The sequence below is a fragment of the Peromyscus eremicus genome, chromosome 17, assembly GCF_949786415.1.
Source record: "Peromyscus eremicus chromosome 17, PerEre_H2_v1, whole genome shotgun sequence".
In the NCBI taxonomy this organism is placed as follows: domain Eukaryota; kingdom Metazoa; phylum Chordata; class Mammalia; order Rodentia; family Cricetidae; genus Peromyscus; species Peromyscus eremicus.
Window position 1 is genome coordinate 36,715,629 of NC_081433.1, and position 25,653 is coordinate 36,741,281.

The 25,653-nt window shown below is 47.1% G+C and overlaps 1 protein-coding gene across 2 annotated transcripts; it reads right to left on the reverse strand.

Annotated features, from left to right (window-relative positions):
• Positions 1-1,083: 1,083 nt before the first annotated feature.
• Helt (helt bHLH transcription factor) lies at positions 1,084-2,857 on the reverse strand. Of its 2 annotated transcripts, none has more exons than XM_059244222.1 (4): positions 2,831-2,857; positions 2,300-2,404; positions 1,975-2,071; positions 1,084-1,571 (listed from the first exon to the last, which is right to left on the reverse strand). In XM_059244222.1, exons 1-4 carry the CDS (start codon positions 2,855-2,857, stop codon positions 1,084-1,086), a joined length of 717 nt encoding a protein of 238 aa, XP_059100205.1. The 2 variants fall into 2 exon arrangements, with proteins under 2 accessions (XP_059100205.1, XP_059100204.1); XM_059244221.1 differs by having other exon boundaries at positions 1,084-1,574.
• Between the last annotated feature and the right edge of the window lie 22,796 nt (positions 2,858-25,653).

The following is a 25,653-nucleotide window of genomic DNA, read 5'->3' on the forward strand; positions in this document are numbered from 1 at the left end:
CACACGATTTCTCGAAGAATCACAGTCTTTTGCAAAACCACAAATGCCTGAAAAATAACCGGCCAAGTCCTCCTTGGACACATTTCTCACCACGCTCTGCACGGAGGGAGAGGAAAACCAAAATTTCCGCCTAGAGAAGGGCTGAACCTTTCTCCCCAGACCTGAGAGCTCCAACAGAGGACCCAGCTTTTGGATCCAGTGCCAGCGTCATCAGGGGAGTTCCGGGGGAATCGTGTCTTCCACCCAGATATGTGCTGGCTTCTGCTAGGCTCGCCTAGAGGCCTCCCTCCCCGCCCCCGCAGCCGGGTGGATTGGTGCGTAAAAGGCAATGCCCTCTTCCCTGAATCCTCTGATGTCCGTGATTGTCATCCGAAGGAAGAAAACAAACTATGAATGTTGTTTCTAAGACATAACTTAGAATGTTATTTGCTTCACTCACTCTTTTTTTTTTTTTTTTTTTTTTTTTTTTTTAACACAGAGACTTACTGAAGCTGTGAACTCAGCTACTCATTAGGTGGGCCTGGGGTTTGTGGTTTCCTAAAACAGTGGTTTGTGTGAGGTCGCCTTGAGGTAAGAAGGGCCTCCAGGTCCCAGGTAGCACAAGCTGGCCCAAACTAGGGGTTGTCTTTTGATTTGCATATTCTGAGAATCTAAGGCCCGGTTCCAGGCTTCTGCACTGGGTAGGGCGTGAGCACCCCAGGAGCCCTGTCTCCTACCCCTAAAGGACACCTCTAATGTCTGCTTAAGCTTCCATTTATCCTCCCTCTGCCTCAGACTCCGCAAAGGTCCTCCTCCTCTGCCACACTGTTGAATGTTATCATCTGGACTCCTAGCAGCTGCGTGTTTCCTTCCAAGACACTTGGAGTGGATGGTTTGTGGATGAGCAGAAGGTAACAAAGAACTCCATTTGTGGGTCTTTAGCACAAAGTATTTATTGTCGGGGAGGTCCTTCAGAAGGCTAATTGGCTCTTGGCGCTGTCCCATCCAGTTTTTGTTGGCACGCTATTTACACATGTACAACATATACAGGGTTTGTCTCAAGCCACCACCAAACCGCAAAGTAATCTAGGCAGTGGGTGGGTGTCAGAGCACGGGAGGGTGCTGGGGCGTGTGCAGGTTGAGGGCGTTGGGATGGGCATGGCCGATCAGATTGAGGTAATGCCGGTCCAGGCCCTGCATCGGAGCTAAGAAGGGGCTGTGCTGCTGCGCGGGGCTGGGGAGAGGTACCGGCGGCGCGCTGGACAAGTAAGACAGGGCTGGACTGCGGGCCGCGCCATGAGGCCAAGGCAGTGACCCCGGGGTAGCCCCCTGCGGGAACACCGTGGCCTCCCCCGGGCTGTGGCCTGCGAACTCTGGGCCCGCAGGATAGGAGAAATCCGGTTCCGGGAGCGAGAGCGGCGGGAAGGCGGGCTCCGAGCCCAGACGCGCCTTAGATTGCAGGAAGGCGAGGATGCGCGCGTACTTGGTGTCTTTGGTCTCCATCCGCTCCACTGTGGTGAGGTAATGCACCAGGTTTTTCATGCACTCGTGGTAACCGTAGTGGAAATAGTTGGCAAACTCTGCTAAAAGCTCTGCTGGGTTGGCAAGAAAGATGGTAGGAGGAAGGAAAGAAAAAGAGAATGGGTACATCCCTTCCCAGAAGGGTGGGGGACATTTCCATACGGTTTGGGCTAGATTGCCACCTGAGGCTCGCACTCTCCTCTCCTCGGTCTGGAAAAGCTCAAGCGGGAACCTCGGCTCCCTAGGAGCCTGACTACATCCCTGCACCCACCAAACCCCACCGGAGAAGAGCAATAGACCTGCATCTTTAGATGCTCCTCCTAGGCACCTAGCAGGTGCATTGTCAGGACAGGCCCAGGCTACTCCGCTCTAGCCGACCGCTCCAGGCCAGGACTCTCCTTCGCTCCCAGGCCCCAGGTCCCTGCGTGGCGCAAGCTCCCTGCCCAGGTTTCCTTTGCCCGAGTCAACGCCCACCTTTTTCCCTTCCCCGGGGAAAATCCGCAGAGTGCAGAGCTCGGAGGTACTGAACTGTCATCTCCAGGATCTCCGCCTTCTCCAGTTTCCCGGAACTCTGTAATAGGAGAAAGGAAGCTCGCGGTGGCCCACCCGTGGCAGAGCCACGCAGCTGCTGAGCCGCACTGTCTTCTGCAGAGGACCAGCCAGGACGATGCCCGCGCCAGAGCAGCAAGAGCTCAGGTCCCCGGAGAGGGGCCAGTTCCCTAAGGCCAGCCGTGGCTGCAGAGGCTTGGGGGCCCCACAGAGAGGGACAGTGGAGAGTTCCTAGCACCGCAAACGTTACCTGTTTCGCCAGGGCCATGGGGACTGTCTTGCCCAGCTCGTTCAAGCAGCGGTTGATTCGGTCCCTCCTCCGCTTTTCTATCACTTTATGAGAAACCGGGGTTCTCTGTAAACAGAAGTTTTTACGTTTAGGGTGACTTTGCCCAGGGAGTAATTCCAAGGCTGTGTGCCATAGGGGGTTCGCTAATTCGCCAACCCTCACCAGACCTGCCCGCCCTACTAGACCTAGAGAGCTCTGTTCCCTGGAGCCCGTGCAGGCTCGCTTGCCCTTTCAGCCTCCCTACACATCCCTGCCACTCAACCGAGCTAAGTGCCAGGGCTTTGAGGAGGTGGCCAACCAACCGTCTAGGGTGAGCGTCTCCTCAACTGAGGACTCTGCTTTCTCTGTCTCTGCCCCCTTTCCAACCCGCTTTGAATTCCTCCACACTTAAAAAAAAAAGTCCTGTGTAGTATGGCACATCTTTGTCATCGATCCAGCCAGGTGGCCGGTTGGTGAGTCATACTCTTCCACCACCAGAGCGCAAGGACTCACTTTGCGTTCCTTGAGCCTGTCTGACATCCTGGTCTGCGTGCGCCCTCGGCAGAGGCGGTGGCGCGAGGCCCTGGTCCACGTTCCACCTCGTGTGCCTCTTTGAATGTCCCAGGTAGACTGCAGCCTCCCAGGTCCGAGGGGGCTGCCTTTATAAAGCAGTCATCTAAGGCTGCCAAGTGCATTCTCACGAGTTGAATTATTCCATAGGATTAGGGATTCTGCGTTTGGAGCATGTATGCATTCAAGGTCAGTTTTAAAGAAGCTAAGGAAAAAAAAAAAAATTAGCAGCCGAGGGGGGCGAGCTGGGGGCAGATCAGCTTTGTTAATCCACGTGGCTCTTCAAAAGACACGTGATCCGTCGGGGAATAGCATTTGCATGGGAACAGCCACCTCGGGAAAAGGAAGCGAGAAACTGGAGCCGGAGGAGCCTCGAGCGCCTGCAGCCATAGCAGGCGCACAGTGCAGGGGCGCAGTGGCTGCGGGCACCGGGGGGCGAGGACCCTCACAAAACAGTGTCGCTTCCTTTAGTCCCACCGCTGAGTCTCACACGATCGCTGTTTACAAATCCCAGCAAGCCCGCCGTCCCAGCGCCGAGTGCGTTTTAAAGCCTGTCCAGAGTCATTAAAGTAATTAAGTAAGCCTTTAATAGGCTGTTCCGCCGGGTTCAAGGGAGAGCTCCTGGAGACGGAGGCGCCCCGTTTGTTCCCAGGCTTTTCTCACACGACTTGGTGACACGTCCATCTCCCCCCTTTTTGTTTACACCGCTTTATTTGTCCGGACATCCCGGCAGGTGTGGGGCTGCGGCTGGCACACGAGGCTCCCGGCTCGCTTCGCCCCTCCCGCGGGCCTTTGGCACGCGACTCTCCCCCCTAGTCCCTGACCAAGTCGTCTGCTTCTTTCTTTTCTCCCCCCTCCCCCGGCTCTCTTTTCCCGGGGAGGAGGGGGGAGATGCTCAATTTGTAGCCTATTATCCTATAGGAAAATGTCCATTGAAAAGTATGAATAGTTTCATTGGGCTAAATTTTAATAATGCCAGGGATGGGGTGGAGGAGAAACAGGCGTGTGTGTGTGTGTGTGTGTGTGTGTGTGTGTGTGTGTGTGTGTGTGAGGGGGGTGGGAGGATTGGGGGGCAACACGGAGGAGAGTGGGTCGAGAAGAAAAGGGGGAATGCAGCTGGCCCAGGCGAGCATTATGCGACGTCACCTGCGTGAGGGGGCGCCTACAGACCCCTATTCATTTGCCTAATTTTGGTCAATTTAACAAACTTCAGGAGAAATTATTGTGGCTTTGTCAGGGAGGGTGAAGCCTTCTGATCGAATTAACAGCATGTTTTGATCCGGTAAATGTCATTAGAAAGGGAGAAACAATCACGCTTAGAGGGCTCTGGGTAATGCGCCCAAGTGGAGACGCCAAAGCGCACGGCTCACAAAGGAAGCAAGTAGCTGCCACAGGGAACTTTTGTACCCGCCCATCGCCCAAGTTTTGACACAAAAAGGCATTATTTCATACTTGAATACATTTAATCCAACGATTGTCTATTTTTTGCAAACATATTTTCACAGCATTGTTAACTTTTTATGTCCCCCTCTCGCGGGCGCCTTTCTTAACGTTTGGGGGCGGGAGAGCGCAGACACTTTGGGCATCAATATTTGTCACTGAAAAGGGCCCCGTGAAGTTAGGGAAGTTGATCTCTTTTTTATGGTTTTAGAAAGCGAAAATATCGGGGGGAGGAGGAGGGAGGGAAGACAGGGACAGAAACCCAGAAGGAAATTTGCTGGACGGGCCCAATGGGAAGGAGGGGGTGGTGGCTCCTGGGAACTCTCCGCCCGCTGCGCCTCTGCCTAGAGCCTGATCCGCAGCCCCAGGCCTCTACCCACCAACCTCTGGATGCCGCCTCCGGGAGTGTGTGGTGGTGGGGTCGGTGTGTGTGTGTGTGTGTGTGTGTGTGTGTGTGTGTGTGTGTGTGTGAACTTTCCTGCAGATGAAAACAATAAAATAATCTTGAAAACAATAAAAGTGATCTTTGTCTTATGACTTATTCCAGAGCCACTGAGTTCTCGCCTGTTCCTAGTCTTTCTCCGCTGGGAACAAGAAGAACCTTCCTTCCGGTGTCTCTCCAGTCCTTTTGCCCCACACCACTAATTGCTAGACAACAGCAGGCCGGAGGCTTATCCCTTTGGATGAGTCCTTGCCAGAGGTGGGTAGCGTGGATCCCTGCTTCCTGGCAGCACCTGGGAAGCTCCAGGGCGCAGAGCCTCTAGGAAGCAGCCGCCAACTCCCTGGTGCCTGGAGGCTGTGGGAATCAGTCCGCACCCAGCACACTAGGGAGCCCCAGTTTTGGTCGTCGGTTTTTGTTGTTTGTTGGTTTTCTTTTTCTTTTTCGACTTCCTTCATGTCAGATCGGATGGGACCCGCCGGACCTTCTAGCAGGTTGCTTTGCCAGCCGCGTGCTCTCTTTAGGGTTGTCCGTCTTAGTATATCCACTGGCACACAAAGGGATTAAACAGGAACCCTTATCGTCCAAATCAGCTAACTTGAATGGGTAAAAGGGAGCGCGCACTTCTCGCCTCCCCCCCCCCTTTTTGCCAGCCGACTGGGAGTTGATCCTCTTACTGCTGGTGTTAACTCCAGCTGCAGGCACGTTCCTCAAGCCAAATTTCATTCCATGCAAGCTGTTTAATTTTTCCTGGCTTGATGTCGGCCAGGGACGGTTTGCCCAGAACTAAAAGTTCCTTCTTGGGGTGGTTGAGCTGGGGGTGGAGTGAGGTGGATGGGTGCAGAACCTGAGCACAGGTGCGGTGTTCGCCCTGGGCTTAGTGGTTGCTACCTGAGAGGTCCTAACGTCTCTGCGTTGTGATTGGGGAAAGGATGCATTTTTGCTCGTCCTTGCGGCATGTCTGAACCACATTCCCTGAAAAAGGGGGCGCCTCACTGACTGTCGCTTTTACTGTCTGTCTTGGGGGTGCTCATCAAGGCTCCCTGGGTCTTGAGGTGGTTTCCACTCAAGATGAGAGCCGAGTGGTGATGAGCAGTGTCTGGGGAGCCAAATAGCCTGTTCAAACACCAGCTACACTCCTGCCCACAGAGCCAGACACCGGGTGAGGCTGAGTCTCAGCTGTGCCTCAGTTTTACTCTTCTGTAAAATGGAGACAGCATCGTGTCTACTATGCTGCAAGGCTGTCACTGGGTGAAATAAGGGAACAGAGACAAGGCGCTCAAGGAGGCCTAATTACTCCGTTTATTTTTATTTTTTTTTGCCAGTAGATTCTTCTGCGGTGGCTTTTCTATTTTAGCAGAACTGTAGGTGTTCACTGTTAAGAACTTTCACTCACTTCGTAGTGGACTTCTCTTTCTCCTCCTCTTCCTCCTCTTCTTCCTCCTCCTTCTCCAAAAGCATTGCTGTCCCTGAAAAACCCAGACTTCTCCTAAAATCGTTAAATTTAGCCTGTTAGGTAAATGAATGTGGAGGTGGCCTTCGGGCTCCCCTCTCACAGACTGGCATCACCCAGTGCTCTCTGGCCAGTTCTTCCTGTGTGCATGTAAGACTGGGGGAGGGGAAGAGTTCCAAGACTACAGATATGTCAACACAGTCATTCAGAAATGAGCGAGGTATCCCGCCAAGAAGGGCGGACATCTGCAGAAAGTCAGACCACTGGTCAAAGGATACATGTTTACAGTTAGAGGGGGAAGAAAGGTTCAACAGGTAACTGTGGTTCGTGTTGATACATTGTATATTTGAAAGTACCAGGGCAGTGGTTCTCAACCTGGGGATCGCTACCCCCAACGTGGTCCAATGATCCTTTCCCAGGGGTTGCCTAAGACCATCAGAAAACACAGATATTTACATTACAATTTACAACAGCAAAATTACAGGTATGGAGTAGCAAGAAAAATAATTTTATGGTTGGAGGTCACCACATGTGAGGGACCGTATTACAGGGTCACAGCATTAGGAAGGCTGAGAACCACTGTTCTAAGGAAATACATATTTAATGTCTGTATCACAAAATTATAGCCATGCTTGGTGATGTATTGCTAATTACATGGACCAATTCTCTGGTGTGTACAGTTATCCTACTGTATCTGAGGACTCTATATCCAACCATGAGGAGGGTTAAGATGTTAGGGGTGGGACTTGTCCATACTGAGCATGTCTAGAGACTTATTTTGTTGGGGGTTTATTCCATAAACCATCTAGTGTAACATCCATTTGCACAATGTTATATTGTATTGTGTAGTCTAAGTAATCAGTCTAGAGAGGATTTAAAGTATATAGGAGGTATCTTAGGGTTTCTGTCTTGGTGAAGAGACACCATGGCCACAGCAACTCTTATAAAGGAAAAAAACCCATTTATTGGGGTGGCTTACATTTTCAGAGGTTTAGTCCATTATCATCATGATGCGACATGGTGGCATGCAGGCAGACATGGTGCTGGAGAAGTAGTTGAGATTCCTACATCTTGACTTGAAGGCAACAGGAAGTGGTCTCAGACACCGGGCATGGCTTGAGCATAAAGACCCCAAAACCTGCCTCCACAGTGACACCCTTCTTCCCACAAGGCCACACCTCCTAATAGTGCCACTCCCTTTGGGGGCTATTTTCTTTCAATCCAGCACAGGAGATGAGGAAAGAGATCAGCAAGAGGGAGACAAGAGAAATGAAGGAGGCCAAGGATTGGAGAGGAAGGAATAAGAATAAAACATGACATTTATGTATAAAAATGTCGTAATGAAACCCAGTACTCATGTGCTAATTTTAAAACACAAACAAACCAAGCAGAGGCAGAGTTTTTCTTTCCTGACTGTTTGCTCCCAAATAACCAATACAGAGGCTTAATATTATTTATAAATGCTCAGCTGATAGCTCAGGCTTGTTACTACTAGCTAACTCTTAGACTTAAATTAACCTATAATTTTTATCTATGTTTAGCCATGTGGCTTGGTACCTTTTCTGAATATGACATTCTCATTTTACTTCTTTGCCAGCGACTCTCTGGCTCCTCCCTTCTCCCCATCATCCTTAGTTTGGTCGCCCCTCCTATACTGGCCAGTCAGCATTTTATTAAGCCAATTCAAGTGGTAAATCTTTACAGTGTAGAAGAGGATTATTGCACAGCAACCAACCAACAAACACAACAAAATCAGGGCTGAGAATGGAGCTCAGCTGGTAGAGTGCTTGCAGGGTATGCAGGAAGCCCTGGGGTTGATCCCCAACACCACACAGATGGTGCATGGTACACAAGCCTATCACCTCAGCACTCAGACCTGAAAGCAGGACTGGAAGTTCAAGGTCATCCTCAGCCACATAGGGAGCTTGAGGCCAGGTTAGCATACTTAAGATCCTGTCCCCCCTGAAACAACTATACAGCAGATATACAAATGCTATTCAATTTTGTGTAAGAGAACTTACGCATTTGTGAATTTTGATTTCTAGGGTGTCATGGAACCGATACCTCATGGATAGTGAGAGACAAAATACCTTGTCTGCCATGGTTTATTTCCAACAGTCAATAGGATTGGAATGTTGCTCCTCCTCGGGGTGATGGTAAAGGGAGAGGGTGGGACCTTTAAGAAGTAGAGTCAGGGTACTGGAGAGATGGTTCAGTGGTTAAGAGCGCTGACTGCTCTTCCAGAGGTCATGAGTTCAATTTCCAGCACCCACATGGCAGCTAACAACTATCTGTAACTAAAAGATCTGACACACTCACACAGACATGCACACAGGCAGAATATCAATGCACGTAAAATAAAAATTAAAATAAAAAAATGGAGTCAGTGGGAGGTCCTTTGGTTATTGGAGGCATGCACATGGAGGTAGCTCTCATGGGGCCCCTTGGCCATTCCATGGAGAGAGTTGCTATAAGTTGAGCCTTATCTTCATTCAGCTCTGCCTCCTGCATCTAGTTGTGACCTGTCCCTGCTGTCTAGGTTCCCTCTTGGTCACTTGCCATGGTGTCACGTTTCTAAGAGTCCCCACCAAGACTGGGGAGATGCAAGCCTTGAACCTCCAAAACTGTCAATAAAATCAGCATCTTTTCTTTCTTATGCTAACTCCCCCAGATATTTCATTACAGTAATGAAAGGCTGATGAATTTCATGTTGTTTATTATAAATATACCCAAATTAAATGTCATTGTTAAAATAATTCATTTTGGAAAAAGCAAGATTAGAAACAAGGCTATTTAGAAATTAAGGCAATGCCACTTAAATATTGCTTTGTGCTTAGCTTCCTAGCATCTGAAGATCTCTGTTGAAAAACATACAGCAAACACAAACAATATTCATTATTGTTATTTTACTATATAGTGCTCTAGTTCCATGGTTTCCAAAAACTGGCTGACAGATTCTTTCTTCTTTCTGTCAAATTTAGAAACAGAGTTGGGAGTGTGGGAAGAAAGAAAATGGAAAGAAAGGAAAAGAAAGGAATGTAATGGTGTATATGGGAACATCTACCAAATTGCTCCAAGGTATCTGGATGACTTCAGTTCCTTCCAGTCTTTACCAGTACACACAGTAGTCTTTCTAGACCAGTGGTTGCAACCTTCCTTCCTAATGCTGCACCCTCTAATACAGCTCCTCATGGTGTGGTGACCCCCAACCATAAAACTATCTTCCTTGCTACTTCATAACTGTAATTTTCCTACTGTTATGAATTGTAATGTAAATATCTGTGTTTTCTTAGCCCTTCTTTGCTACTGAAGGAACAGGAAGGCAAGGTAGCAAGTGAACTAAACTCTGGGGTCTATTCTGCACTGGGGTCCCCAAGCTTCCCTTAGAAAGGGCCCATGAGAGTGCTGAAACCCAATGCCCATGTCAGGGCTGAAGAATCTAATGAACAATAGGGAGGCCCAGGAGGCCCCATGGCCCACAGAAAGCTGCTCTCACCAAGTATTTTACCAAGGATGTGTTGATTTGCTACGTGACCTCCACGGGTGGCTGCCTCAATGACTGTAAAGCAAAGTCCAGTTAGCCCCCTGGGATTTAGGCCTGGCACACATTCTGTGGGTTGTTTTTCTGCCTCCTATATGTGTGAGCACTGTAAAGAAGCATTGGCCAGCCGGGCGGCTGTGGCGCATGCCTTTAATCCCAGCACTCGGGAGGCAGAGCCAGGCAGATCTCTGTGAGTTCGAGGCCAGCCTGGTACCAGGACAGGTACCAAAACTACACAGAGAAATCCTGTTTCAAAGAAAGAAAGAAAGAAAGAAAGAAAGAAACAAACAAACAAACAAACAAACCAAAAGAAGCATTGTCCATGTCTTTGAACCTTCTCCCAGCCCTCTTGTACTTCTCATGAGTTTGGTGATAATGGCAGCATACACTGAGCACCAGTAAAGACCCAGGGCCCAGAAGTAGTCAGCAGCATAGGACTTCTCCCTGCCTTCCCAGGTTCATGTACTAAGAAGAAATACTATATGGTTGTCATTAACACAATAGCCTGAGCAGGACAGTCACTCCATGCATGCCCACTCTAGCATCATGGCATCAGCAATCCCACTGTGTTGGCAACCTATTCCGCAGGCTTTTCTTCCTCAGTACTTAGATTTCTCTGCTCTCTCTGGTCACCAAGCATAGTCTCAGCCCAACAATGACATGCAAGAAGGATGGGGCAACAATGTGGCTGGTCAGGGGCAGGCAAGTGAGTGCTGGGGATGACTGAAGTCTTGCCCTCTGTTTTAGTTAGGGTTTCTATTGCTGTGAGGAAACACCATGACCAAGAGCAACTTGGGGAGGAAAGGGTTTATTTAGCTTATGCTTGCACATCACAATTCATCATCAGAGGAAGCCAGGACAGGAACTTATGCAGGGCAGGAACCTGGAGGCAGGATCTAATGAAGAGGCCCTGGAGGGATGCTGCTTACTGGCTTGCTCCTCGTGGCTTGCTCAGCTTGCTTTTTTAATAATAGAATCCAAGACCACCAGTCCAGGGGTGGCACCACCTCCAGTGGGCTGGACCCTCCCCCATCAATCATTACTTAAGAAAATGCCTTACAAGTTTTCCTACAGCCCAATCCCACGGAGGCATTTTCTTAACTGAGGCTCCCTCCCCTCTGATGACTCTAGCCTATGTCAAGCTGGCATAAAACTAGCCAGCACACCCACCATGAGGACACACAGTGAGTGTGTCTGTATGCCATGCCCAAGACTGCAGGGAAGCAAGGAGTGTGGGAAACCCAGGCTTTCATAGTAACTCCATCTTTATCCCCATCGTTCTTGCATCCCAAGTGGTCCCATCATTTGCTTTCCAGTCACTGGACTGAAAACTCAGGTTTTGCCCTCATGGCGTTTGCAAACGTGGAACCAGCAGCGAGGCCAGGGTGGTAAATCTGCATTTACCACCTCCGTAGTGCAGCAAATGCTCCCAGCGTCTCTACCTCTGCCAAGAAAGCTTGAAAATGCATGCACGCAGGCACACACATGCGCTCAAGCCACGAGAAGCCACTTTGAGCTGGAGAGATGGGTCCGTGGTTTAGAATACTGCCTGCTCTTCCAGGGGACCCGGGTTGGGTTCTCAGCACCCACGTGGCAGCTCACAGCCATCTCTAACTTCAGTTCCAGGGGGATCTGTCACCCTCTTCTGGCCTCCGTGAGCACTGCATGCGCATGGTGCTCAGACATCGATTCAGACAGAGCCCTCGTACATAAAAAATAATACACAATGAATATTTTTTTTAAAACGTTCACCTTTTGAGAGATCCCTTCAGAGTAAAATGATATAACCAGATTTTGTTCCTCTTCAACACCAAACTTAAAGAAGCTACTGAGGCAATAAGCTTTGATTCTGATCCAGATAATCTGGGAAGACCTAGTGAACTGGTGTCCTGTGGCTGCTATAACAAATGACCCCTGATTGGGTGGATTAAAACAAAAAGGTTTTTCTCTCTCAGTCCGGAGGTCAGATGTCTAGATTCGGCATTACTGGGCTGGAGCCATGGTGTCCAGGGGCCCCGGTCCCCAGGAGGGTCTGGAGGACAATTTATTGTTTTCTTCTGCAGTATCAAGGTGGTTTGCTTTCTTGGGCTTGTGACTGTATCGCTCCATTTTCTGCCTCCATGGCTGCATGGCCTTTTCCTCTGTGAGCCACATTTCCTGCTGTCTCCTTGCAGCAATGCTTAAGCTGCATCTGTGTCCCCTCAGGTTTTAATGACACCAAGATCCAGAGCTGAGGTAGGTCATAAAGTCCTTTTCTGTTGTATATGGTAACGTCCACAGGTTCTAAGACTTAGGGTCCAGATTTATTTCAGGAAGATTGTTTATTGTCACATATCAGGTAAAAGGCCACAGTAGAAGCTAAGCTAAGATTTGCCCCTGAGACCAGAAGACAAGGCTTCCAAAAGGTGACAGAAATGTGGACGAGGCCAAGTGAAGAAGGATGAAGATAGAAAAATATGTTCTGTTTCAAAACCTGAGCAAAGCTAACCCATCTCCTCTTCTCTGCCACCTTCTCTCATTGTCCTTTATTGTCCCTCTTGTGTGGTAGGGTCCCTTGTTCGCCAATCTCATATATGCACATTTGCACACAGGCACACACAGACACATGCACACAGACACATGCACACACATAGGCACACAGGTACACACACACACACACACACACACACACACACACACACACACACTGTCTCAATACTAGCTAATTAAGACCCACTGTTTCCTTCACTCTTCTCCATCAGCCTGTGGACCACTGGCCTTTGGAACAGCCCATGCTCATCCCTTCTGGGACTGTGAGTCGGAGGGATTTGAACACACATTCTCTGGGCTCACTGAATGGCCTTCAGCAAGTGGCTAGGCCTTGGTTTTTGCATCTATAAAGCATCAACACCTGTGCCTACCTCTCAGGCTTCTTGCCATGGCTCTACATCAGTGAGGCTTAACCTTCCTAATGCTGCGACCTTTAATACGGTCCCTCATGTTGTGGGGACCCCCAACCATAAAATTATTTCCATTGCTGCTTCATAACTGTAATTTTCCTGCTATTATGAATCATAATGGAAATATCTGATATGCAGGGCATCTGATATATGACCCCTGTGAAAGGCTCATTCGAGCCCCAAAGGGGTCACAACTCATATGTTGAGAACCACTGATCTGTGTGATCATGTTTGTGAAGCTAGGTACTGTCTGGACCATAGAGAATGCACTTATTAAATTCGTGGAGCGGTGCTGACTCAAGGTGTTAGAGTAGAGATGGAACCCAGTTGCTATATTTAAGGAATGTATAGAGTGATACAGACTCGGGGACTGAAAGGCGATAAGCAGGTAGGAGGTGGATTACAGGAAGGACGAAGGACAGTTTACAGAAGGAGATGTGGTGTGACCTAAGTTCTCCTGAGGGACCATTTTCCTCTTCTGGAGCTCCATAACAAATAACCCTCAACTTGAGGACTTCAGACAATGGGGATTTATTCTTATAATACGGGGCTTATGAAGTCTAAAATCAAGATGTCAGCAGAACCACTCTCCCTTTCGAGGCTCTCAGGGAGATTCCAACCCTTTCCTCTCCTTTGGACTTGACTCTGGATGTATAAATGCCTTTCCACACTGTAGGCTGAAAAAGACCATCTCTCTGCTCACCTCCCAGCTGGAACTACATCAAGTGTTTCCCCAGGAATGCCAGAAGCCATGGATGATTCTAAACTGTACAGCAATTCTTTCCCCTATATATACCATGATGGTTCATATTGTCAACTTGGCAGGATCTAGAACCCCATGCCTTTGGGCACGTCTGTGAGGGAGTTTCCAGATTGAGTTAACTGAGGTGGAGAGACCTACCTATGATATGGGTGCTATCACTTCATTAGCTGAGCTCCGGGACTAAATAAAAAGGATGAAGTGAGCTGGCCACCATTTCTCTCTCTCTGCTTTCTGCCAGGTGATACAAGGTGACCAGCCACCTCCACTCCAGCCGTTAATGCCTTCCCTGCCATGAGGGGCTCGATCTCCTCAAACTGGAAGCCACAACCAAGCTCCCTCCCTTCGGTTGCTTCCTGTCAATTATTTGATCATAGCAGTAAGAAAGTAACCAGGAGATTTGCGGGGTCTCTGTGACCACCACGGCCAGCAGAGTAACCATCCACGGGGCAAGAAGGCAGTTTGGTTCAACAAGACTCGGTAGCTGGTGTTGGTTCAGACTTTGGGAGTCTGACCCTGTGTGGTTTATTTTAGGCATGTTTAAGCACAGGAAAATTTGGTGAAAATTTTCTTGGTGATAATTAATTCAACCCTGTGTGCACACTAAAGCTTAAAACATGACAACTTTAAAATTCTTTGTGAAGTACATATGGCATCTTCCATAAAGATGGGTTCTGTAGATTCACTACATGTGACACCTTCCATAAAGATAGGTTCTAAAGATTGACACACTCGTGATAAGGGTCTTGGGGAGGATCCAATGTGGTCTCTCTCGGCTACACAGATAGTGTAAAGGTCATCAGGCTATGAACCATGTCCACTCCCAGCCTTCTGGACAGAAAACAGGTTATGCATCCCTTTAAAGGAACAGCCCTGTGTGTTTAACATTCCTGATTCCCCCTAGTGCTTATCTGTGAGCACAGGAACTTCCATACCCACCACAGAGACTGGGTGGACAGATGGCTCCACAGTAAAAGCACCTGCCCTAGAGGCTGAGGACCCGAGTTCAATCCCCGAGAGCAGCCTGGTGGAATGAGGAGAGAACCAACTCCCACATGTTGTCCTCTGATCTCCCCATAAGTGCTGTGTGTGGCACACACACACACACACACACACATACACACACACACACACACACACACACACACACACACACACACACATACACACACGATAAATAAAGCACATTCCTTAGACTTCAATCATCTGGCCATGGCTTCTGATTGACATATCATAAGGCTTCTGGAATATTTCTTCATGGGTTTCACCCCAAACTCATAATTACAAAGGAACCTTTGCAGGGTGTGGTGGCTCATACCTATAATCCCAGCACTCAGGGTGTGGAAGGGGTAGGATCTCCAGTTCAAGGCCACCCTGGACTACATAGTGGGACCTTGTCTCAAAATAAAACAGAAGTCTTTGATGCCCTGGAGTCTGTATCTTTAAAGAGAAGCCCTCAGGCGATTCTGGTATTCAGGTCTTCCACTCCGTACTTATTTGATATCACTGCTGGACAATGACCTGCACCTAATAAAGGTTATGTTACAGTTATGAACTTACAGGATAACAGGAGAAGTCTTCTTCTGAGTCTTTTATGTCATCTGAGTCTAAAGTCTATTAATACAGCCCTCTTTGGTGTCTTCTCTTTACATCAGCTTCCCCTCTCCCCCACGCACACACCTTACTTTTAAAATTCTTACTGGATCAAGAATAAAATCTGTGTGGCCACTTTAAAGCTTGCCTGAGCTTCAAGGCTCATTTTGAGATAAAATGAAAGCTATTAATACTGTCACTGAGCTCCCCCAGCTTAGTGACATGCTGAGGCCACTTCAAGACGTGGCAGATTTGAACCCATTGAGGGTTGGTTGGTGCCCTCTAGTGGTTGAAGCTAAAACAAACAAACAAAAACAAAACAAAACAAAAAACTTCTAAGAAAGCGCTCTAGAAACTGATAGCGCAAGAAGCTGAATCCAGCCTGGGACTCACTGTTTACGAGGCTTGGCTTTGATTTGTTGGGACACTTCACCTCTGCTGAGGGATTTTGTTTGTTTTTCATAATTGGAAGCATTAGGTGACGGTATTAGTGAATGGGAAGTCAACATACTTAAGGACTTCCCAGGAGACGAGTAGTGATAAAGTACTCTGCACTGCAATCTATCAAGTCCATAGTCTTGCTATGCCACGGGCCACACAGGCTGTGCCTCCTACCCGTACAGGAGTGTTTGGAGTCTGGGACTTCAATTCTCCATCTGTGTATTGTATGTATCTGGTGCAGAGTATGGCTTGGGGAAAATGTTCATAAATGGTTGTTGAAATAAGAGAGGCAAAGTGAGGAAGCAGGCAGATTTGAGTCTGGTGTTAGGGAACAGGACAAGATAAAGTCTCCTGAATCATAGTCTAGCATTACAACCCTTCGCGTAGAACTGGACCCAGTGTCACACTGGCGCCCCCCGGTGGAGCAAACCCCTTAATTCTGACATTAAACATTTGATCTCTGTATTGGGGTTTTGAGAGAAGCAAAACCAATAGAATGGGGGATTTATTAGATTGGCCTACGCATCACTGACTGAGTGGTCCAATGATGGAGAGGCTGAGAACTCAGTAGCTCCCCAGTCTCTGAGGAAGGAGGCAGTCTCAGTCTGGTCCCGAAGGCCCCGGGGATTTCCTGGAGAAGTACTGCTCTCCAGTCTGCTCCCATTGGAAGGATGAAGAAGGGGGGTCCTGACGTCAGCAGGTGGTGACAGGGGCAGCAAGGGGTGGCTGGGCTCAGCAGCAAGGAGCAAATGCAGGCAGGGGGAAGGCAGCGCTGGCCTTCCTTACACCAGAGTCTCCTGGAAGGCACCGGCAATTCTGGAGGAGAATCTTCCCTCTTGAGTTATCCCTTCCAGGAAATGGCCTCCCAAGCCAGCCAGCCCAAACATGTGGCTATTAGTTGACTCTAGATCCAATCAAATTGACAGATGTATTAGTTAGGGTTTTCTAGAGCCACAGAACTTATGGAATGTTCTATCTGTCTATCTATCTATCTATCTATCTATCTATCTATCTATCTATCTATCTATCTATCTGCATATATATATGTATTCCAATGACTATAGGAATAACTTACAGGCTGCAGTCCAACAATGGCTAGTTATGAATGGAAAGTCTAAGAATCTAGTCCCATGAGGCTGGCTATCTTGGCTGGTCTTCTGTATATGCTGGAATCCCGAAGAAGTAGGCTCCAATGCCAGTGAAGGAATGGATGTGCTGGCAAGCGGAGGGCAAGTGGGGGAAGAATGAAAACCCTCTCCTTCTTCCCTTGTCCTTATATACACTTCCAGCAGAAAGTATGGTCCAGATTAAAGGCGTGTGTCATCCCATCTCAAGATCCGGATCAGAAGCCCGTGTCTTCCAGCCCCGAGATCTGGATCATAACTGTGTCTCCATTTCTGGATTGTGGTTCATTCTAGACAGTCAAGTTGATGAGCAAGAATAGCCACCACAACACCCAAGTTTAAGTAGCGCTATCCTCATCTGGATTCTTTGACTTCTAGCATATGATAGTTCTCTGCTTACAGGGGGAGTGCAGGGATCAGACGCAGAGCAGGTAGTCAGAACGGGTTTTCTCACTAGGCCCTTTCTGGGACTTCTTGAGAATTTCTGCACAGTGAGTAGAAAGAGTGCTGATTGCCTATGAGGCTTGGGCACTGGCTCGGGCTTCCCATGGATGTAGCTCGACCCTAACAAGTCCTTTCTCCCGGTGACCTTCCTGGCAAGGGCTCTCTAGGGGTTGATGTGGTCAAGGTCACTGCTCCATTCTCTCCTTGGTTGTCTCCTTGAGTGACACCCTTTAGATGCTGGAAGAAACTATAGGAAGACAAACACAAGTGAAGAAAAGAAAGGGAATAGGAAGCATTGGAGGGGAAGTGGGCAAAAACGAGGGAAAAAAGAGGAATGTCACACATTGCAGCTTTCAAGTGAGCATCGTTTTCCCACTCCCTGAATCTGTGCAGCCTTCACAGCCTTGAGGTACAGTTTTTTCACTTAAACACCAAACCCCCAGATGTTTGTTTTCCCAGACCCCTGCTTTGCTCTGACTATATCCACAGCCATCTAGTTCAGTGGATTCCTGCTTGCTATCTCTCCAGTCTGACCCTCCTTTGTGACATCCCCACAGCCTCCATCACTGCCATCCCATAATTTCTCTTCTGATTTTTGATACCTCTTTACTTGCCATTAACAGCACGTCATCCACATTGTTGCTAGGGCAATCTTTCTAAAAGGTTTAAGGAAGGTTTAAAGGAAGGTACCAGAACCAGAGATTCAGGGACAGGATTGCTGCAGGCTGGTCCTGCAAAATCTCCCCTCTTCCTCTGAGACTGATAAGAAAGGACCCCTACTCTGCTACATGGGCCTGAATTCTTATTGGAGTCTCCATCATGTTTCTGTCTGTCTGTCTTTCTGTTTGTCTGTTCTTTGCTGTGGAACAATCTTTGTATGCTGTAAATATGTGGTACTCTCATTGGTTAATAGAGAGATGACTGGCCTATAGCTGAGCTGGAAGAGAACAGACTGGATAGTCAGGCTAGGAGGATGCTGGGAAGAAGGGCAGAGTCTGAAGAGTCTCAAGCCAGATGCAGATGAAGCAAAAGATGGACATGCAGTGCTGAAAAAAGGTACCACCATGTAGATAAGAAATATGGGTTAATTTAAGATGTAAGAACTAGTTAGTAACAAGCCTAAGCTATCGGCTGAGCATTTATAATTAATATTTTGTCTCTATGTGGTTGTTTGGGAACTGGCTGGTGGGACAGCAAAATTCTGCCTAAGTCCATGCCATTAGTAATTTCTCTAATAATCTCACATGCAAAAGGACAACCTGCGTTAGTTTACCCTTTGAGCCCTAACATCAACTTTCAGGCACCATTAGTAACTCCTCACATGTGACCTGGGAGGGAGTCACATGGTGCTCAATGCACTGACATATTACTATTTTATGTCTCTGAGTCTCTGTTTCCACACCAGTTAAGCTACTATTTGTGACAGCTGTGCCTTGTATCCCATCATTCCTCGGAAATATCCCACCTATGGATGTATGAGTCTGGCCATCCTGTCTCTCTTACACTGTCCAGATTTCCTGCTAAATATTAAATATAGCACCAACTACATGGTAGGGACTGTATGAGGTTCTGAATGCCAAATAATGACTTACCTAAAGATTAATAACAATGAAGGCTGACTCTATGAATGCAACCAACATTACCACTTCTTCATGATCACTAACTCTTGCCTTTCCCACATTCTCCAAGTTCACTGAGCCCCCTCTTCATTTCACATCTTTCCCTTTCCAGTCCAGACCTCATCGTACATTGCCTCATCCATACCAGTTCCATCAATGCTTCAGCTCCTTGTTCTTTGGCAATAAGCACAGAGTAAATCCACCTCTACATCCAGTGCCCAAGTATTGCCGGCTCTTCACAGGCCCCATGAATGAGGGTCCTTCCCTTACATAATATCCCACTGCAAATGCACTCAAGACTTCTGTGTGTTCATACACAGGCCCCCTGGTCTCAGCAGTGATGATCTCCAACTTTCTGCTCGACATTGCCTCCAAATGGTCTGACACCTTGTTCTCTGAAGGTGTCTTGGTATCTTACTTCACAGAGAAAATAGGATGTCTAAGATGGACTCTTTCATTCAAATGTTCTGCCCATCACATGCCTATACCATACTACATTGCTCCTACCTTTCCCTTTCTCATCTCTCTGACAGGGAACCTCTCCTTAGGCCTTCTCCTCCAACTGTCTCCAGCCTTACTCTTGTGTTCTGGACCCACTTGTCTCTGGTTTCGAGAGAACCATTCCCTTAGTCCACCCCCACATCAACCAGCCTTTCCACATCAGCCATTTTACCCCATTCTCTGTGTCCTTATCCTTCACATATAAACACACAGTTCTATATCCTACAACAGACAGCAACAGAACTCCCCCTCTTACCTCTCGCTCTGTTTCTCTTCCGAGTTTTCAGCCCATCAATCATCTAGCAAGAGTGGTCTCCATCATCTGCTCCACGCTGGCTCCACTTTTTTCTGCTTATAATGCCTACTCAAATCCACCCGCCATGTCCACCAACCAGGACACCATCCTTGGTGGTCAATGGGCACTTGGTGTCTTTTGGCATTTGTCACAGCTGAATCTCCATGGAGGTTCTTGCTTGCTTGATTTCCATGACATCATTTTCCCCGATCTCTCTGGCCTCTTCTCAGTCTCTTCTGAGGATTTTTCTTCTTCTTCTTTTCTTTGTCAATCCTTTCAGTGTGTGCTCCCAGTGCTCTGTGTACCTAGGTACTCTTTTACTCTTGCATCCAATTTAGGAGATTTTGTTCACAGCAGGTTTTCAGCAGTCACCCCCCATACTCATGCTATAGCGTGTCCCTCTTCTGCTCCCTGCCTGCCTTTCTCATGACTATCAGGCAGCTATCTCCATCTCTCCACTTGGGTATGGAGAGATCAGCCACACCAAGCCATTCAGGGTTGGATCTAGCAGCCTCCTCCCTATGCATGGTGATAATTCACAGGTGACATCTTCCCATTCACATCTTAGTGAATTGAAGTTCTGCATGTAGATGCCCAACAGGGGTATGGGCATAAATGAGGGACCCCTTTTTCTCAGTTTCCAAGCACTATTCATTCTTGTTATTAAAAATTATGGTCTTAGAGTAGATGGACTTTTCTGTCTCACCAGTCAGTCCCAAATAGCCACACTGAGACTTATTATTCAATATAAATGCTCAGCCAATAGCTCAGGCTTGTTACTAGCCAATGCCTATGTTTTAAATTAACCCATATTTCTTATCTATGCTCTGCCACATGGCCTGACACCTTTTCTCAGTACAGCAAGTTCATCTCCTTCTCTCCACATCTCCTCCTCAGGATTCCGAGACTCCTCCTCTTCTTCTTTGTGCTCTCTTTTTGCCTGCAAGTCCCACCTAATCTCTACCTATCCAGCTACTGGCCAGTTAGCTTCTTTATTAACCCAATCACAGTGATAGACATTCACACGGTGTAAAGGAATATTCTACATTTTAGTACTGTAGATGGAACCCAGGGCCTTCCACAGGCATGCTAGGCCAGTACTCTCTGAGTGAGCTCTATTCCCAGCCTTGTTTTTTTTGAGAAAAAGCCTTGCTATATAGCCAATGCTGGCCTTGAAGTCAAAACCGCCTTGCCTCTACCTCCTAAATATTAGGATTAGAGGTGTCTGCCACCACCCCTGTCTGCTTTGCTTACATATCTTCATCCTTCCTATCAATGAATTCCTCTTGCCGTGGTCCCATCGCTCCAGCTCCATTCAGCTGCAATGAGGCAGCAGGCTTGTCTCATGCCTCTGGCACCCATTTTCTTCTACTCCATGTCTGCTTTCTAACAGGGTCCAGGCAGACCTGTGTGTCCCACAACTCAGATGACATCTCTTTCCTCCCTGTCGATGGCTCCCCACTGGCATTCAAACAGAGCCAAGGGTGCCCAAGGTCCTTCATGGAGGTGCTGGCTGGGCAGCCTGGAGTCTTGCTGAGCATTCTCCTCCTCCTCCTCCTCCTCCTCCTCCTCCTCCTCCTCCTCCTCCTCCTCTCTCTCTCTCTGTCTCTCTCTGTCTCTGTCTCTGTCTGTCTCTCTCTCTCTCTCTGCTTCCTTTCCCATAAAGACACTGCTAAGATGACTTCTCAGAGGTGTGTGGATAGGCACAGCACGCTTGTCCCCTGCTCTTCAGTCATAACTCCGATAAAGCACCCCTGGTGTACACTGCCACTTCTGTACAGAGCTGAGAGTCAACATCATTTCACATGAGTAGCCCGAGTTTCTAACAGTGCCAGGTACATAGTTCTTTCTTAACTGATGTTCACCGAGATTCTCTGGATGTACCTCACTCTTTGGTGGCTGTTACCTCTTTTGCTGTTGCAAACACAGCTTTCCTGTCAGGTTCCCTGCAGGGCTGTCCCACATCACCCATCTGTGAGTTTCTTGCCCTCCTCTTCTTCTTCTTCTTTTTTTTTTTTTAAACCTCAGACATGTCTTCCTCCGAGGAGAAAATTCATTTGTGTCTTGAATATTCCTTCATTCTATATCCTCTTGACAACTAGCTTATTCTGCAAGAGTGGACCCTGAAGCCCTGGGCCTGGCTCCCTGTTCTCGGGATAAGGCAGGAGAGGGCCTAGTACCAGGAATCAGGACATTTCCTGGCCTGGCTCCTTCTGCTTTGCTCTGGGACATTAGCTGGGCAGTGCCAGCTCTTGGATGGTTCCTTCTCTGGTCTTGGTTTCAGATTTCTTCTTGTGACACCGAATTACAAGGAAGGAAATAAGGAAGGACTATTTTCTGTGAAAACATCTCTGTTTCCAATAGTCAGTTTTCTACGAAAATGTTTTCATAGGAAACCATCACGTCCTTCCTAACGCCGATGAGGCGGCACCAGGGGTTGGGCGGTCTCTCTACCCAGGTCTATATTCTTCCTCACTGCAACCCCGACTTTCCATGAGAGATCAGAGCCCTCTACAGACCTTCCTGCCCAGGTCCACGCCAGCCCTTTTCTTCTTGGCTCTATCAGTTAGTGAAAAAGTTTCCACACCCAAATTGACACACTCAGGGAAAAGGAGGTTTTCTTACTCATGAGCTTATTTGTGCAGTGAGTCTTGAAGAACATTATCACCACATGCATGTCCAGGATGCCATAGAATTTGATTGAAAAGCAATAAAACTAAACTAGCTTGAGTCTCCCCTCTCCTTAGAAAATTTGGACTCTAGGATTAGACCACAAGATGATTAGAAAAGGAGATGGGGGTGTGATGCACCTGATTTTAGCCAGGTTTTCAGAAACAGATTTTCCAAAGCTTAATCCAGATAAAACTGCTTCTGTATTAGTCAATTATGTAGGTGTGTATAATTTATCATTCAAAAATAGTTTTTGTTTTTTTTTTTAATTTTACCTATCTGATTGTGGACGCGCATGCGTGCACCTGCCGTAGTGTGTAGTGTATAGGAGCCTGCGTGTGGAAGTCAGAGGACCTCCATGGGTGTCAGTTCCTGCGTCCTCACCTTGTTTGAAAAGGGGTCTTCTTGGTCACTGCTGCCTAGACCAGGCCAACAGGCTCATGAACTCGTGGACAGTCTCATGTCTTTGCCTCCCATCTCCCGGTAGGGGGCGCTAAGACCACAGACATGTACAGCTGCCTCCAACTTAATGTGATTTCTGAGGAACTCTGGTCCACATTTGTGCAGCAAGTACTTTATCCACTGACCCATCTCCCCGGCCCCTCAATATAGTTTTAAAGTACACTAGAAGAGTAAAAAGGACAAGGCACAAGAGAACTGACTGAAAGAACTTTCACTAATCGACCTGTCTGGGAAGCGGCAGCCATGGCCGTTACGGGTTGAATTGTGTCCCCAAAAGGACATGTCCCATCCTCAAGCTTACTTTCAAATAGAGCTGCTACAGGTGCAATTAGTTAAAATGAGGTCCTATGGGGTAGGGTAGACCTTAGGGCAAGAGAGAGGCAGAGAATGTGTGACAAGCGTGTGCAAAGATTGCTAGTCACAAGCACTGGATAGAGAAAGGCCGGGTACAGACACCATGGTTCTGCTCTCAGCTCTAGTCTCCAGAACAAGAAAGGGATGAGTCTCCATTGTTTCCCATGATAACATGTAGGGACACTGAGAAACAACATGGATCGGTGGTTCTCAACCTTCCTAACGAGGCGACCCTTTAATACAGTTCCTCACATTGTGGTGATCCTAAACCATAAAATTATTTTCCTTGCTACTTTGTAACTGTAAGTTTTCTACTGTTATAAATCGTAATGTAGATATCTGATACACAGGATCTCTGATGTGTGACCCCTGAGAAAGGGTCATTCGAACCCCAAAGGTGTTGCGACCCATAGGTTAAGAACCAGTGACTTAGAACACAGACTCCTTTGGGCTTTGCTCATGGGCCTGTGTCTGTTAACCCCATTTTGGCTCTCTCCATATAAAGGAAGTGTTTGTAATCATTAGCACAGTAATTGTTGGGAAATCATGGCCAGTTCATACAAAAATTATTGTTCTTTCTCAGGCACTGTCCCCATATAATCAGGTCTTTCACTTTTACAAGGATATGGTAGATTTGGGGCCAATTTAATGAAAATCATTCCGTCAAAAATCATTTGTAGACATACAACTGACCTAATGATTGATTCATGAAACTTAGCATGTTTTGTAATTTACCAAATTTACTACTCACGTTGAATGGGGCGCCTTTAAGGGCAAGCCGAGTTTTCTGGCATGATTTCATTAACTGAGATTCAGTTTTGTCTCATAATATTTAAGTTAGTTTCAATTTCTTGAAAGCTGTCAGGCTAGGAGTAATATTGTTCCCTTATGAGCGAATATATTTAGGAACCAATAAGTCACATTATCATCAGGAACTCTAACTTGGGATTTTAAATGAAAAAAAAATCTTCTAGGATACCACTTCAGTTTGGATAACTTTTTATGGACTTCTTTTTCTTATCTTTCTAGTAATGTCTAACCATCATACTAAAATCAAAGTTTTTGTGTAACATAAAGTTTTCCCTGTTGTTTCTAGTGTGCTTTTTACTTCCTCTCATCTTAATCTTTGAAAAATATTTCTTTTATTTTAAATTATGTCTATATGTGTGGTGGTGGTGGTGTGTGCACATATGAGCTGGGGTGCCTGCAGAATCCAGAAGAGAGGGTCAGATCCCCTAGAGCTGGAGTTACAGGTGGCTGTGAGTCCCCAGACATGGATGTGGGGAACTGAACTAGAGTCTTCGAAGGCAGTAGATGCTCTTACCTTTTAAAATATTTCTCTGGCCCCTGTATTTTAATTTTTTGAAAACTATTTTACTGTTCCTCTTGACTCTACACTCACAACTATTTTGCTATTATGATATGGTACACTGAATTTTAGACACTAGCCATATTGTCTTCTGTGACAAAATCATGAGCCACGACCACCTTGAAAGCATTTCCCTGTTCACCCTGAACATTTCTGCAAACCACCAACATGCCTACATATTCCTATGGTTGCTCATTAAAATCCAGATGTATTTATACAGAATGCTCACCAAGTTCATCAAGTTACCCACACACTGATCACTTCCGCAGTCCTATAAATTCAGTAGTAGTCCTATAGTAACAGTCCTATAAAAACAGTTAAAATTCAGTAATAGAGTCATAATTTGAAAATGGTCTTTTTGCTTTTGCATTTTGTAGCCTGCTCATCAAACGTCACTTTCTTCTGTTCACATTTTTAATCTTGAGAGTCCTTGTCTATGGGGTAAAACATAAGCGAAATTTTCATTGGGTGAACTATTGAACAAATTGGTGAATTCAGGAAATCAAAAGGCTGTAATGGGTTAAGTTGAAGACAAATGGAAGAAAGGTGCCCAGCCTGTGATTTCATGGTCAAACTCACACAGCCCGTCTTACTACACTGTCATCTAATCCGTAGCACTTCACTGTCAAATGTCACAGTATACCACTATCGAATCTGGGGACCAGGAAGTTACTTTGCTCTGAAATCTCAAAAGTACATCTTGCATCTGCATGAACTTCTTAGACTCCAGGGCATTTGGTGATAGTGTCTCTGGCTTAGCTGTTTGCTTATTTGAAGTCAGAATATTAGGCACCAGTTAATTAATATACTTGGACAAAATCCAAGCTTTACGATACCATTGTTGTATGTAAATCTGTTCTGTGATGGTCCAAAGTGTGTGCTAGAGAGGATGCTCTTGCACCACCAAAGTTAGTCCAACCTGAGACACAGGTCAAGTTGCCCGAGTACTAGATAGGTCAACCATGTTAATTAAATTTGATCAAAGGGTTCCAGAACATATGAGAAACCACACCCTTGGAGATGTTGCAATGCTTTATAAAAACAAGTGTATCAGGTTTTCAGGGAGTCCTCACTCACTTGAGTTCTAGCCATTGGCTAAGTTGTGATATTGCCAAAGAAAGGAGTCACTGAGAGCCGTACAGGCAGGTGTGGTCTGAGTCAGTCTCTGCTTCCCACGACGGATACACGTTTTCTATGGACTCTGCAGGAGGAGCAAGTGTCCTTATCTCTGAGTACGCGACTTGGCTTCCCCCAGCTCCTTCCAAATGAAATGGTGTCAGAGGACAATGCTCCAGAGAAACCTCTGGGTGGTTCCCACCAGT

Excerpts from the sequence above, each read along its gene's own strand:
- Helt (XM_059244221.1), bottom strand. The coding sequence starts at position 2,857 with ATGTCAGACAGGCTCAAGGAACGCAAA. Across the intron at positions 2,405-2,830 it reads ACAGGCTCAAGGAACGCAAA|AGAACCCCGGTTTCTCATAA; the intron begins GTGAGTCCTTGC and ends TTCTGTTTACAG. Across the intron at positions 2,072-2,299 it reads CCATGGCCCTGGCGAAACAG|AGTTCCGGGAAACTGGAGAA; the intron begins GTAACGTTTGCG and ends CTCCTATTACAG.